At 37.4% G+C, this 15,309-nt stretch overlaps 1 protein-coding gene across 1 annotated transcript in view; it reads right to left on the bottom strand.

The window, feature by feature from the left end:
• TTN (titin) overlaps positions 1-15,309 on the bottom strand; it is a 238,989-nt gene that overhangs the window by 91,903 nt on the left and 131,777 nt on the right. Inside the window, exons 175-196 of the mRNA XM_050976633.1 lie at positions 15,120-15,194; positions 14,126-14,206; positions 13,045-13,149; positions 12,447-12,524; positions 12,002-12,055; positions 11,604-11,681; positions 7,759-7,833; positions 6,745-7,140; positions 6,278-6,553; positions 5,766-6,041; positions 5,474-5,613; positions 4,892-5,018; positions 4,542-4,805; positions 4,162-4,428; positions 3,766-4,029; positions 3,200-3,339; positions 2,947-3,073; positions 2,568-2,834; positions 2,210-2,476; positions 1,480-1,746; positions 1,252-1,391; positions 193-319 (exon numbers count right to left, since the gene is read on the bottom strand). Coding sequence (XP_050832590.1) covers positions 193-319; positions 1,252-1,391; positions 1,480-1,746; positions 2,210-2,476; positions 2,568-2,834; positions 2,947-3,073; positions 3,200-3,339; positions 3,766-4,029; positions 4,162-4,428; positions 4,542-4,805; positions 4,892-5,018; positions 5,474-5,613; positions 5,766-6,041; positions 6,278-6,553; positions 6,745-7,140; positions 7,759-7,833; positions 11,604-11,681; positions 12,002-12,055; positions 12,447-12,524; positions 13,045-13,149; positions 14,126-14,206; positions 15,120-15,194 — 3,891 coding nt within the window. The remainder of the gene's footprint in view (positions 1-192; positions 320-1,251; positions 1,392-1,479; positions 1,747-2,209; positions 2,477-2,567; positions 2,835-2,946; positions 3,074-3,199; positions 3,340-3,765; positions 4,030-4,161; positions 4,429-4,541; positions 4,806-4,891; positions 5,019-5,473; positions 5,614-5,765; positions 6,042-6,277; positions 6,554-6,744; positions 7,141-7,758; positions 7,834-11,603; positions 11,682-12,001; positions 12,056-12,446; positions 12,525-13,044; positions 13,150-14,125; positions 14,207-15,119; positions 15,195-15,309) is intronic.

A 15,309-nucleotide genomic window follows, 5' to 3' on the forward strand; every position in this document is an offset into this window, starting at 1 on the left:
GTTAAAAACACATAGGACGTTCCTTAACGAAAAAGTTAAGACAACCTGAGCAACTAATCCCTTAGTTGCTGTTTTGGAAAGGATTGCTGTGGGTTCAATACAGTATAGAGATTTGCTGCCCATTCCAAATCGGCAGTGAGTACCATGTTTTCACTTAATTAATCAATTAATTACAGTTTAAAAGACACTCACGTTTCACTCGAAGGTGAGCACCAGACTTGGCATTTGCTGCTTGAAAATCTACTCCACCAGCTTGATCTAAGCGTACGTTGTACAATGTGAGGAAGTGCTTTTTTCCTTCCTCCTTGATTTCACATTCCTGCAAAAACAGAATTGAAATAGTTTTTGCAGTATCTTTTTTGAACTACTCACCAAAAGAGCCCCTACTTCTCATACCAAGAATCTGTTTTCTTCTACTCCATTCCCAACTCTTGGGCCCATGTGAAATATACCCTATAAACATTCATTCATAGGTCTTTCCTTTCAAACTCTCTTCTTAATACAGTTGGAAAGAAAGGGGAAGAGGCCACACATTTCTGTGCTGACTGAGTAGACAACACATTAATATATATGTAGCCCAGTCAGAGGCCTAGTTCCCCCATGGGAACTAGAAATTGCTAAGCTTGTGCTGTGACCTTTCCTCGAGAAGACCTTTCCTTCTTTTATTGAGACAGTGATTTTCATGACACTTCAAATCTTTATATATTATTCACATTTGTGCCATTACTTAGAATCCATGTTATTGCCTATTGTGATTGTATTGTTTCTTTAATTTCCAGATCTTTCCAGCAAGGAGTTTATAATATTTGATTAAGCTCTATACCATTTAACTCCAATTTTAGCTGTAACAGAAATGCAAAAGAGTTTGGAAATGTGATCTACATCTATTTAAACCAAATATAACTCAAAACCCACAGGAAAAGGCATGAAATTAGAAGTTGGCATTTTTAAATGCCATTATGTTTAAGTGAATTCCACAAGGTCTTTGCACTTTGCATACATGATTGTTAGGTATTGTTAGCAACGCAGAATGTACATTTTATGAAAAAATCATTTATTATTTAGCTGTTTTGGATTATGTTTGTATTACACTTAAAACATTATTAATTAAAAAAACCACTATTTTTAATATAACGACTTTCCCTGAAAGCAGGACATCAAATTTAGTTTCTGCAGTCACCCGCCTTCCTACTCCACTTCCCTGCAAAGTGTTGGGACACACGTAAAAAATATAGTGAAAAATTTGCTTACAGCTGATTCAGTCAGGGGTTCTCCTTTTAGCTTCCAATTGCCATGGACACCTTCCTCAGAGATTTCAATATCAAAGCGGGCAGTCTCTGTCTCAATCACCTCCACACTGTAGAGTGGTCGCACAATCTCAATCTCTCGGTCTGGGGAAGAAAGAGGCAATTGAAACTCCCTCAGTTTCTAGCAGATCCCAAAAGACTCCTACAGAGCAGCCCATTAAAACAGCCATACCTTCAATATCAAGTTTAGCAGAGGTTTGGTCGGTACCACAGTCACAAGTGTACTGTCCAATATCTTTCTTCAAAGCTTTCTTGAGAATAAGGATTCTCTTTTTGCCATCAGCCTTAATAACGACATTCTTTGATGCAGTAATTGGCTGGCCATCCTTCATCCATTTCACCGGGGCATCGGCTTTGCTGATTTCACATTGTAGGATTACTTCATCTTTCTCCACAGCAGTGTAATCCTGCAGCTTCCCAGTGAAATAAGGGTCTCCCTCTGCAAGCAAAAGTTAAGATATATTTCAGTCTGAAGCTTTAAGTCTTCTAGAAAGAACAACTAGTTTCTACCATAAAATATATTTCCTGTTTATATCCCACAAGAAGGATTAAATATAGTCTTTTTTCACAGTTCTGTTACAAAAAAGAAAACAATAGACACCTAAAAATTATTCAGGGCATTACTAATATTACTGACAACATTCTTTTGATGCTCTAGGAGTTTTAGAGCACTGTTTTATGTATGTACTTACTAACTTTACAACTTTGCATGAAATTTTTAAGTTATTGTAATCATCCTTCATGAATAGGTAAATGGAGAGCCAAGGAAGAAAAACAAATTGTTAGACTTTCAAAATCATAATTTAGATTTAGGCCAACCCCAAGACCTTCTGATTACTAATTTTTATTAATAAAACTCTTCTGATAATATACATCAGGTAAGTTCTTTTGGGTATTCTTACCAAGAACAGTGAGTTTAGCTTCTGAGGATTTGCCCATAGCTTCCACTTTTATCTGAGAAGTATCATCAATAGTAAGATCTTTGATTGTGAGTGTATGGAATTTGCCATCATCTGACATTGAAACCACTTTGCTGGTATGTAATCGTTGGTCATTCTTGAACCAGACCACAGTGATATTTTCATGGGAGAGTTCCACAGTGAACTCTGCAGTTTCTCGCTCCTTCTTTGTTACATCCTTGAGAGGAGTGATGAATTTCAGGCGGATACCTATAGCAACATAACATGTCATAATGTTATCAACAGAAACTATGCAAGTATATGGTGCAAAACTTTCCTAGAAAGACAAAGTCTAACAAACCTTCAATAATTAGCTTGGCACTTGTTCTTTTGTCCTCAGCTTCAAATGTGTATTTTACTTCATCCTCAAAGGCAACAGATTTAATAATCAGAGCATGCTTTGTTCCGTCTGAAATGATTTCGAATCTTTCATCAGGAGTGATCTCTTCTGTTCCTTTCAACCAGCGGAAAGTCTTGGGCTCTCTGGATACCTCACATTCAAACTTAGCCTCATCCTTCTCAAAGACCTTCACATCACTTAGTGGAGTGATGAAGATGAGAGGCAGTTCTGAAATCAAAGAAGAGCTCTTTCAGATCAGTTCATACAGTACTTTCTGACACTAGATTTGTCCTGATGCCCTGAAATACACACGGAAATGCTGGCCAAGTGCAGACTGTACCTTTCACTTTCAGATTAGCAGCACTTTTAGCATTGGCAGCTTGGAAAGACACTTCTCCAGTCATATCAAGTTTGCAGTTATGAAGGACAAGAATATGCTTCTTCCCATCTTCAATGATTTCACAGTCCTGGTGATAAAGAAACACACACCCCACCACAAATATTAATATTCTAAGAAGCCACTAAGATCACACTATTATTAATCATGTTTTTCTACTGGAAATGATGGTCTAAAAATAAAGAAGAATCCTTACAGGTGAAGGTGTTAGGGTTTCTCCTTTTAGCTTCCATACAGGATGGACATCAGGCTCAGAAATTTCAATTTCAAAGCGTGCTGTTTCACCAACAAAGACTTCCACTCCATACAGTGGGCGCTCCACTTTAATTAAGCGAGCTAAAAAAAAAAAAATCAAAAGTTTGCATCTGTTTACTCACAAATTGTATACCATAGAAATGTAATGCTGAAAAGCACCTTAAGTCTCTCCCTTTTCTTTCTTTTGGGCATTCAAATGCTACGATCAGTAAATGTTTATCTAACCTCTTCCTACACAGCAGCAAGGGCAGTCTACAACCTCCTTCTATGTCTGAAAATGTAGTTATTTTTGGTGAGAATATTTTTCCTAGTAATTTCTCCAGATACCTGTTACAGTGAACTACACTGTTTTTATTTCCTGATGGTAACTGGACAGGGAAAGTAACTTTCTCCAGCAATAATCAAATATATTGTCTCTTGTAATCACTGTTAATAACTTTAAATCCAGATATTTCAGCCATTCATCATAACAGCACCCTTTTCACAGGTACATTTACGATTACTTACACTCAACGCTGATATTGGCACTTGTCTTGTCGGTTCCACAGTCACACTCATAAACACCTTTGTCACTCTCTGCAGCCTTCTTGATCTTCAGGATGCGGCGCAAGCCATCCGTTTTTATGGAAATTCTGTTGGAAGCTATGAGTTCTTCCCCATCTTTGTACCATTTTACTGGCACATCTTTGCTAAGTTCACACTCCAGAGTAATATCATCTTTCTCTACAGCACTGTAGTCTTGTAATTTCACAGTGAAATATGGGTCGGCCTCTGCAAAAGCCATAGGGGATAAGGTAAATTAGTCATACAAATATACTAAAATGTCAATATTTTGTCACTTTCTACTTATAAAAATGATTAATATTTATTCTATAGCAGGTTTTAAATTATTTATGTAATTACCTAAGACTTTCAGGTTGGCTTGTGTGTTCATGTCCTTGACTACGGCCTTTATTTCAGAGATATCATCAAGTGTTACTTCTCTCATTTCTAGTTTATGAACTTTGCCTTCTGAAGTAATCAAAACTGTTCTGCTTGTGTGAAGTCTCTTGTCATTTTGGAACCATTTCACAGGCATGTCTTCATGAGAAAGCTCAAACTGAAAGTGGGCTGTTTCCCCCTCTTTCACTGTTTGATCCTGCAGAGGTGATATGAACTTCAGCCTCACACCTGTAATGCAGACACAAAAATACAATCAGAAAAAAGGCTAATGTAGTCCTGAAATATATATTCTTTATCTTTTTTTTTTTTTGTTGTTCTTTTGTTCATGAGAAAATACTTGCCTTCCACAAACAGTCTTGCTGTGCTCTTTTTGCCATCAACTTCGGCAGTGTATTCTCCCTCATCATCAAACTGTGAATCATTGATAACAAGAATGTGCTTCTTTCCATCTGCAATGATGTCGAATTTCTCTCCAATCTTGATGATATCGGTGCCCTTAGACCATATAACATTGGCCTCTCTGGTAAGGACACATTCAAACCTGGCCTGGCGCTTCTCAGGAACAGTGACATCTTTCAGGGGCACAGCAAAGTCCAATTCGATTTCTGGAAGCAAAGGATGACAAACCATTTGTAAGGAGCTCTGTGTGAACCCTGTCCAGGCTGGTGCCACACCCCGTGGGGCACTGTACCTTTTACTGTCAGGATGGCTGTAGTGACAGCGTTCAGGGCCTGGTAAAGGACCTCGCCAGCTTGCTCTAACTTGACTTTGTGTAAGGTTAGGAAGCGCTTTCCTCCTTCAGCTTTGATTTCACACGTCTGGAGAGATGACAGACTTTGTTAAATACAAATACCAACGTAATGCAAATGCCTTGCTGCCAGGTGTTTTTAATAAAGGGATTTTCATAAACATTGTATACACGGTAAAGAGTCAGGTAGGAAGGATTAGATTGTTTGCCAAGGTAAGTGAACACTTTGACTCAATAATTAAAATACGGAGTACATCTCTTCAGCGTTCCGTACTTCTTTAGAATGTCAGAATCATTCCCGCAATGTATGTAGGATATTTCTATTTTTGTTTGAATTATGTGCTGTAATACTTGAGAAATTAGCTTTTATAAGATATAACCCTTACTTAGAGAATCCGTTTTTTAAAAATAATATATTCTGGACTGAGTGGCAATGACTAGTCTCAACATAATGATAACATTAAAGGAACCTGTTCACAGTGCTTAATTGAAATAAATTGTGTTTTAAAATTCAAGGGTGCTTACAGGCGAAGGTCTCAGGACTTCTCCTTTCAGCTTCCATTCACCAGGAATATCATCTTCAGATATTTCTGTATCAAAGCTTGCTGTTTCCTTCTCATAAACTGTAACATCCTCTAATGGCTTCAGAAGCTCAACTTCACGTTCTACAATTCAGAAATAAACACATGTATGATTAGATCAAGTTTTGACAGAGCTTTATAATAATTCAGGTTGCCTACAATGTTTTTTCATTTCGATGTTTTTCAGCACTGGCCTACAAGATGATTAAATATAATCCAAATAAAAGCTTGCTTACCACCAAGGGTCAGTTTAGCTGGGTATCTGCGACCTTCAACTTCCACTGCATATTCTCCAATATCAGCAGGACCAGCATTCTTGATTTTCAGGAAAATTTTATTTCCTTCTTTCAAGATTTCTGTCTTGTCAGTGGGCTCAGCAGGGATTTCCTCATCTCCTTTGAACCATTTAATGTTTGGTGTATCCTTGACAATGTCACAGCTGAAAGTAGCTGTTCCTTTTGGTTTAACATGCTGGTCTCTTATGGGCTTTACTAACCAGTCCCTTATGATTTCTGCATGACAAAAAGTTACACAAGAAAACAGCTTAGCAGACTTTTATTACAAACAGATGTGTCATAAAAATGAAGAATAAAGAGAACTAAGAGATTTTGTACTGCAAGAAGCTTTTAACAGCTGTAAAAATCTTATCTGTCCACTTATACTGTAAGACAACGAGAAAAGGTTTTCAGAATTTTGAAGCAGCCAAAATATCCTCAAGAGAAAAAAGAACATGATTTTTGTTACTTACCTACTACCTTAACACAAGATGAGCACGATAGTTCAGAGTCTTCCACAGTAACAGTGTAAGTGCCAGCATCAGCATCATCTGAATCCATGACTGTGAGGGAATGTGACAAACCAATAACACCCAGAGCAAATTTCCCAGGCTTGGCTTTGATGATTTTACCGTCCTTTCTCCACACCACATTTCTTTCTTTGTTAAGTTCACATGTTAAGTACAGTGGCTGGGTTTTAATGACAGTCACCTCTTCGTCAAGGGTTTTCACAAACCGCACTGGGAGTTCTGTGGGAAACAAATTATTTTGATTTGTCTCCTTTATACATAGAACATGTGATGCAGAAATACCTTATATAATATGTCTAGTGATTGAGGGAAACAAAAGCATGCTTTTACCAACTACTGTAAAATTACAAAGCACCAGTTCTAGTTTGAGGAGTGGCTAAGCCTATTGATAAATTTGAAACTTGGAATACCTTCAACAATAAGTTTGGCTGTAGACGTCTTCTCTTTGTTGCCCAGTTTTAACACACAAGTATATTCACCAGCATCAGACAGCTGGACATCAATAATATGCAGCTTCCTATCTTTGCCATCAGCAATAAACTTGTGTTTTGGGCTCTCTCGGATATTGCTTCCATCTTTCATCCAGCTGGTAATTGCAGTGGATGGTGAAATAAGGACTTCAAAGATTGCAGAAGACCCAACAGACTCAGCTTCTTTTAGCACGATATCTTTCATCTCCTTGACAAACTTCAGCGGTACAGCCTTGAGCTGGTAAGTAAATGGAGGCTCTTCAGGAGGTTTTTCACCACCGCTGCCTGGCCTGAGTTTCCTTCTTTCTGCATCTGCTGGTGAGGGTGTCTTCTTGGCTGTAATTCAGATTCAGAAGTTAATAAACTAATCCTGATTAATTGCTTTTGATTGTAGGCTGTGCTGATTTTGGTTGGGGGAGATTTAAGAGTCTTGTAAGTAGCTCGTATGGGGCTGTGTTTTGGATTTGTGTTGAAAGCAGTGTTTATAATACAGAGATATTTTTGTGATTGCTGAGAGGCTCTTGCAGAGCCAAGGCCTTTTCTGCTTCTCATACAGCCCCACCACTGAGAAGGCTGGGAGTTCACAAGAAATTGGGAAGTGATACAGCCAGGAAAGCTGATCCCAACTGACCAAAGTGATATCCTACACCACACGGTGTTATGTTCGGTATATAGAGCAGGGGAAAGAAGGAGGTGGGGGGAGGAGGGGAGCATTCAGAGTTATGACATTTGCCCTTCAAGGGGTGGAAGGGCATCCTGCATGTGGGTGAGCACATCCCTGCTCATGGGAAGTGGTGAGTGAACTCCTTACCTCACTTTGCTTGTGTGCTCTGCTTTTGCTTAACCCGCGAGTTTTCTCACTCTCACCCTTCCTATTCTTTCCTCCCTCCCACCATAAGGGAGTGAGTGAGGTGCTGTTTGGGGCCTGATTGCCAGCTGGAGTTAGACCATGACAAGGTATTGCTTGTAATATCCTACCTTTGACTGGACTGATACCCTTCGGAGATTCTTCTTTCGGGGGCTTGGCCTCTGAAGCAGAACAGCAGGATTATTAGAAATGTAGTTAAATAAACATACTTACTAAAACTAAGACAAGTATTTATTTTATATATCAGATTTTTTCTTCTTTTAGTTATCTACATGTAAAAGGGGAGGAAAGGACATAACAGATCTCTATTTTTATAGAGAATATACTGCCTATATCTCAATAGTAAGTTCAATATCCTGAAGCATGGGAATGACCTATTCAGCAGTAGAGCCTAACAGGCAACTTAAAAGCTCCTATTTCCTTATTGTGGTGTTGTGCCCATTAATTTCTAAAATTCTGTCATTCCTTGACAAAATAGTTTAGGTTATTAAAATTATATGAGGTCTTTTTTTAAAAAACCCACACACTTTTACTAATGAACACCCCAAAAATATAAGCAGTGTAAGTTAAATATAGGTTTAAGGACAATGCAGAACTTTTACAAGTGAGGGATGTCCTGTTGGTAACCTAACTTGTGATGAATCATCACAGACTTTTGGAAATATTACCTGTGCTATGAGGCCTCTGGTTACCTTTTTGTGAAGGGAAATATGAAAGATACTTTTAATGGGAGAATGATATGAATGAAACACAGGACAGATTTTGTTGCAGTGGATGGAAAAATGAATACTAAAAAAAAAAAAAGGTGTGAGTTTTCCTGAGAAGACAATGGCACACAGAACGATTCATGAAGTCTCAGAAAAGTGTAAGACCAAGACAATGAACACTGATCACACAGCTGTGTGCACAGACAGGTAAGACAAACATGTGAAGAGTGGCTGAATGCCAGTAAAGCCAGCTGACAGACTTGATGGAATTGCAAATGGTGTTACTGAAACACAATGGCAGGTGGCACTCTCCTGAAGCAAATGGTACAAGCACTTCGTGGAAGAATTTGGCATCAGTCTTCCTCACCTCGCTTTGCATGAGACTTTCCTGGAACATCCAGAACATCACGTGATTCTCCAGGTGCATCCAAATTCTTATTTTCACTCTCAAGTCCAGCGGCCTGCTCAGTCAGGTGAGCAGGTTCTGATTTCTGGCATTCTTTCTCTCCTTCTGCTTTCTTTGAAGTTATTACCTTACCTATGCTTGAGGAATCAGTATCTTCTCCATTTGCAAGGATCCCTTTGCTTGATGATACTTTGTCTAAGAGCTTTCCCTTCTCTTTCTTCATGGTACCAGATGTGCTTTTTCCAACGTCATGTTCAGGTGATGCTTTCTCATCTGATATACCTTCTGTAGCTTGCTTTTCTTCAATTTTACCTTTTCTGCTTTTGTTAGCCTGAGTTTCTTTACGTTCATCCTGAATGGTATGAACTTCTTGAATTTGTTTTTCATCCTGACTTTGTGGTGGCTGAATAGCAACTTTCATTACTGACTCAGATACGATTCCCTTTTGATGTACTCCTGTGGAAACTTCACTTTCCATTCCTCCTGTAATCACTGTATCAAACTCTTTTTCCACAGGCAGACTTTCAGGGGCATTTGACTGCCTAATTTTGCCTTTTTTTAGGTGGGTGCTGAAGATAGTTTTTTCTTCCTTCTCTGGTGAAATCTTCTTGCCTGTCTTTTTGTCACTTAGGAGTTCTTTCTCAGCCAACAATTGCCCTAAACCCTCTTCATAATGACCTTCTTTCTCTGTCGGGTATTTTTCTCTTGCTTCAATTTCTACTACTTCTGACTTAAGAACAGATGGCTTAAAGATGGTGTGAGGTTTTTCTCCAGGAACTTCCTCATCTTCAGTGGGGTGTTCTAGGTCAACATCTTTTCTCAATCCTGGCTGAGTCTCCCCAGACTGGTCTAAGGAATGTACTTCTGCTGATGTAAAATCCAGATTCTTACCTTTCTCATCATCTTGAGTATCTTCCATTTTCTTTGCTTCTTTGTTAAGAATCTTATCTATAGGAGTTTCAGGTACTGTGCTACCAGATTGCTTCAGCCTCTGAATTTTACTTTGTATGCCATGTCCCTTCATGGATTCACCAAGAGGAATTTTATCTTTCTCTGGAGTAGAACCTCCACTCTCATTTTCATTTCTAATCTGAGAAGTTTCAGCTATCTCTGCCTCTATGATATCCTGTACAAATGAAGTTTTATTGTTACTATGAAATTTTTCAGGTTGCAAACTTTTGTTTGATTTTTTCTCTTTTCCTAGAAGTCCTTTCTGATCCCTAGGCTGATCTGGCTTTCTGGGTTTAGGTACGCAAGTTGATTCAATTTCTTCTTTTTCATGGCTGGGAATCTTTCCTCCATGAAGAACACTAAGCTTTTCAGAGACCTTCTCTATGGCATCTTCCCTATGAACAAGGAATTTATTTTCATCCTCTTTTTCTTCTCCAGAATCTCTTCCCACATGTTCAGATGTTATAGAAATCAATTTTGCTTCCTCATCAGGTAGTGGTAGTTCCTCCTTTGTGTAAGTAATGTGATCCATTTCAGCTCTTAATTTCTCACTTGTCAGGGCAGTCTTTCCTGAAACTACAGGAGTCATTTCTGGTTCCTCTTCCTCAGAAGCCAGGACAAAATATTTAAGAGATACTTTCTCCTGCTCCTCTGTCTCTGAATTCAGTATTCCACCAGCTGTTTCCAGTGAGATTTTATACTCAAGTGGCTCTATGGCAGGAACTGTCTCCTTAGGACTTACTTTCTCTTTTACATGCAAGCTTTTTTCAACTGAAATCTTCTTCAACACAATTGACTCAGGCTTTTCTTCTTCCACTGAGGGCATTTTATCTCTATGTTTTAGTACAGATGGTGCATCAGGCTTTTCTGCAGCTACAAAGGTTTCATAGGTAATTTAAAGAGTAAAAATCCATAAGAATAAGAATCAGGAACAATATATTTAAGACAAATTTTACAAATACACCTGAAATAAAATGAACATAGAACACTTCTTCTCCACACAACAGAAACTTAAAACACAACCACAAAACAAAGGTAAGAACAGCACATATGACAGAAAACCTAAGTAAACCACTCTTAGCAGTGTCTCATTAGACCAGCAGTTTAAATCCAGAGTAGGTTAAAAGTAGCAGAAAATGACAGCTATCTGGTCACAAAATAAGTTAACTGTGCCACTGCAGACTATACCACCAGATCAATGGCCAAGAGACTTTAATGATTTGGCTTCTCAAATGCCCAAGATCTGAGCTCTACTGCAACACAAAGCCTTTTGAATGGTGGGTGAGCAGAATGGGCATCAACTGAAACACTGGAGCACAGTGTTTCAGTTCTCTGAGTGTTTCAGAGGAAATGGAACCATCCAAGCCCTTTTTTTCCACAGCAGGCTTTGTTCCAGGGCCCTAAGCATAGCAGACAGAAGTGGCAATGCTCTAATTCTTCAACATCACTGTTGGTTTTTCTCAGGCTTCAATGACAAATCAAAAGCAGGAAACCAAACAACACAACAATAATTTACAAACTTGCAACTTCTCTTTGTCTACACAGAAAATACAAGATGCAATTCACATAACATGTATCAGGACATGAGGAACACCTAGAAAAATACAGAATACGCAAATTTCAGAGTAGGACAACAAATAAAGACACACATATTATCCAGACAAAGGAGGACTGATTGGTCTCCATAGTATATCAGTTTCTGCTTTAAATTAGGTGACAGTACCTAGAACAACAAGATCCTTGAATAGGACCTCAGATCTTCCTGTAATGAATGAGTTATTGTACAGCTCTTTCCTCTTTTTATACTGAAGGTATTTAGGGATGTCAGAGAAAAACCTTCTAAATAGCACAGAATGCATATAAATACCTGCTTTCTTTCCAACAACTGGAGCTGTCACTGGAGCAGTAACAGTAGGTTCTTCAGCTGGTTTTGGAGACTTTACAGCTGCATGGGGGAAAAAAGTTTTAATACATTACTTTAGGTATGATATTCTTTAAAATGTTTCATAGATGGAAGGAAAGTTATATTCTTCTTAATACTAAAGGCCTTTGTGGACACTTAGTATTCTGCTGCACAAGGTGCTGAGTTATGGTGTCAAAGCTGTGCTTTTGCCAAGAAAGGTTGGACCAGATCACCCATGAAGTCACCTTCCAACCTGGTATTCTATGATTCTATGAATGTCCTTTTAGCAAGATATCCCTGAATGGAAAATACTAGAGACACAAGAAAGGCTTCACCAGTATTCACAGCTAAAGAATTCTTACCTACTACAGGCTTAGGTTCAGGCCCAGGAACTGGGACAGATGCTGGCTTAGTTTCTGCCATTTCAAACACAGAAATTACAAGTTGGTTAGTTTACATTTTTTTGCAAACACATTGAGCATTAGAAGTTAGAATAAACAACACAGAGAGAGCTAAATGAAGACAGAATTCATTGGTTTTATTTTGCCAAAAAAGCAAGAAATTACCTTGAGATTAACTGTTGTAAAGCAAGATTGTAAACAATGAAAAAAAGATGACTTTTTCAAGCATTGAAGAATAAAGACAACAAGAAATCCAGAAGACTGCAAAATGGTTAATGAGGACACATTAGCCATGACAGACTGGAGGACAGTAATGCATTATGTTAATCTATATTAGCACATGGTATTCAGCACTGAATATTGTTTAGTTGCTGCAATAAGGAAAAAGAGCACCACACAGCTGTACCTTTTGGTGGTTCAAGCACAGGTTTCTCCTCTTTTTTTATGGCAGGTATCTCAGTTTTCTTCGTAGGAACTTCTGGGACTTTAAAATAATATTTTTTATTTTGTAAGATATTTAAAACACCTTAAATCCCCAGACAGAATACCCTCAAGTGTATTTAAAAGCTTTCATTATTTTTATACATAAAAAGTTTCAGATATTCCTAGAGTTTAGGAACATATTTTTCTTAGAGTAAGATTTGAGTAAATTAGAAAATTTAAATGGGTAAAAGGACACATATTTGTAAAATGTTACCTACAAAAATGCTTGGATTAACTGTTTGGCTGTAGTTATGTTTTTATCAGCATTATATAGAATATTTGTAAAGCTCTTTTCTATACACAATGAAGATTGAGAAACAATCCCAAAATGCAGAATTCAGACCCAAATGTGAATGTCAAACTTGGTTGTGCATCCAGGCAAGACAAACTGCATAATTAGCCCAATGCAAGCTATCTTTTAAGACACCAGTTTAATTCCTGAACTTAAGGAAACATTACTTAATAGTGGGATTTAAAAAAAATATATTTTTCAATAAATATATTTGACAGTAATCTAGTACCTTCAGGTTTCTTAATTTTTTCTATTGGTGTAGGTACTGGTTTAACTTCTGGTTTAGGCTCTTTTTCTGGTTTAGGTTCTTCCTCCTCAGGTTTCTTTTTAAGAACTTCAAAAGAAAAGAAATCTCAGTTTTTAAAGCACATGCAAACAAAAGAATAAGACAGTGAACAAGAAAAAGATTAAAACATCAGTCATAAAGAAATCAGAAAATAATATATATAGCTCAATAGAAACGGAAGATTTGTGCAACTATTCAAGACACTATTCTGAAAGTAATTTAAAATTAAAGTCATCTAAGGAAAAAAGACATTTTTATTAAGAGCAGTCCATTTGACAGAAAAGATTTTAATGTAGTTTTAAATGTCATTTTAATGCAAATCCTCAAGTATTGTATTTGGAGAGCTCAAATTTATATAATGTCTCTTTTCCATTTTATTGATTTCACTTGATTTTGTCCTCTCAGTTCTCCATCTTGGGTATGTAATGCCACTCCCATCTAAAAATTGGAATATTCTATTTTATTATGTTGTCTGAAATTTGAAGGTACAAGGTTCCCAAGCACGAATCATCCCCCTGTGGTATTTCAAAGAGAACTGGAATTAATGCTTCATCTTTCTAAGCAACAGTTGAGCACCAAATGATTCAGAGTGCTCCAGACTTTGCAGGAAATGGGACTGATGTCCAGTAGTACCATGGGGTTCTGTCATCTGTGTGGCACTTCTAAGAAAACCACAAAAGAGAACACACAGACTACATGTGTAACTTTAATAACATTTACACTGTGGGCAGTGGAAGTCCCTCAACTCCAGCATAAAGAGATAAGGAAAACAGAACAGAGAGAGATAGGGAACTAGATTTTCATTGTTCTGCTCTGTTTTCATTACAGATCCTTTGCATCTGAGAGACTTTCAGGCTACCCCTTCCTCCCTGCAACTTCAACTCCTTTTCCCAAGAAACAGACCTCAGACAGTATTTGATCATGTAACATTCCATACCACACACGTGAAACAATTTCACTTAGGGGCTTATGCTGATCAGTGTTAAAATGCTGGGCTTTTAAAAACAGAGCCAAGTTACTATACCTCTTTTTAAAACAACTTCTTCTTTTGGTGGAGGAGTAGGTTCAGGAATTACTTTGCGAGGTTTCTTTACAAGTCCAGGCACTTAAAAGAATATTATTCCAGATTTTATTATAGGTTCACAACAGCAGTAAGAGTTAACCAACAACTCCCATGTCCAAACACACAAATCAAATACTAGTCCACTACTGAATATTAAAGTCAGAGGTTAAACTGTTGCTATTGAAACCAATAATTTTAATATATTTTTGATATAATTTGCATACAGCTGTCATCTAAGCTTATGTATAAAGAGAAAGTTTTCATACAAATCAACAGAAGAGAAGTATGGTTTGAGAAAACTATAAAGGTTGTATATTCAAGAACAATAATCATCACATTTTTATTTCTTTGTCCTCTTTCACTACAGGCTTATATTACATATCTATTCTTAAGAGCTGTCTGTCTGTGATAGTCATAAGGATCCACTTTAATCTCTAAACTTGGAACAGCATTAAAAAGGAATGTCCACTGCTTAGCTTATCTTAAACTCCAGTACATATGAATAATATAAAGGCATACCTGTGAAGTGGCTTGCTCAATACATTATTAATTCCCTTGTCTAGAAATTGTCCTCTCACAAAAATAACTAACATTTCAGACAAATAATAAACTAAGTATGTTGAAACAATGGTGCATACATTTAAAGAGTATTTTATTTTTCACTTGTATCTAAGCAGAAAACCAAAGTGAGCACCTACACAAGTGATAAAACTCACAAAAACTCACTTTTCTTTGTTTCTGTCTCTTACATCTCACAGATTGCATGACGTAAGATTAAAGTGGACATAAATATACACAAACACATATGCCCAAGATGGGGGTGCATGTTGAGCATAATCTAACATAGACGGTGGTTTGATATATTTGAGCAAATCAAACAAGAAGGTATTGAGAACTACAGCTTTGGGGTCATGAGAGGTTTATTTTAAGCTAGATTCTTATATTAGCTAGATACCTTTAGCAGGTGGAGGTTCCAGTTTCGGAGGCTCACCAGGTTTTGCAGCCACAGCTTTCTTCCTTGCCTCAGGAGCTTTAAAGAAAATTATTTGAATTTTACAACATATATTAGACTCCAAAAAGAAAGGAGTTATCTAAAAAATCCGAACACCTCATTAATAGTATTGATGTAAAAGAAGGACAAAAGG

Source organism: Serinus canaria, chromosome 7 (assembly GCF_022539315.1).
Source record: "Serinus canaria isolate serCan28SL12 chromosome 7, serCan2020, whole genome shotgun sequence".
NCBI classification, from domain to species: domain Eukaryota; kingdom Metazoa; phylum Chordata; class Aves; order Passeriformes; family Fringillidae; genus Serinus; species Serinus canaria.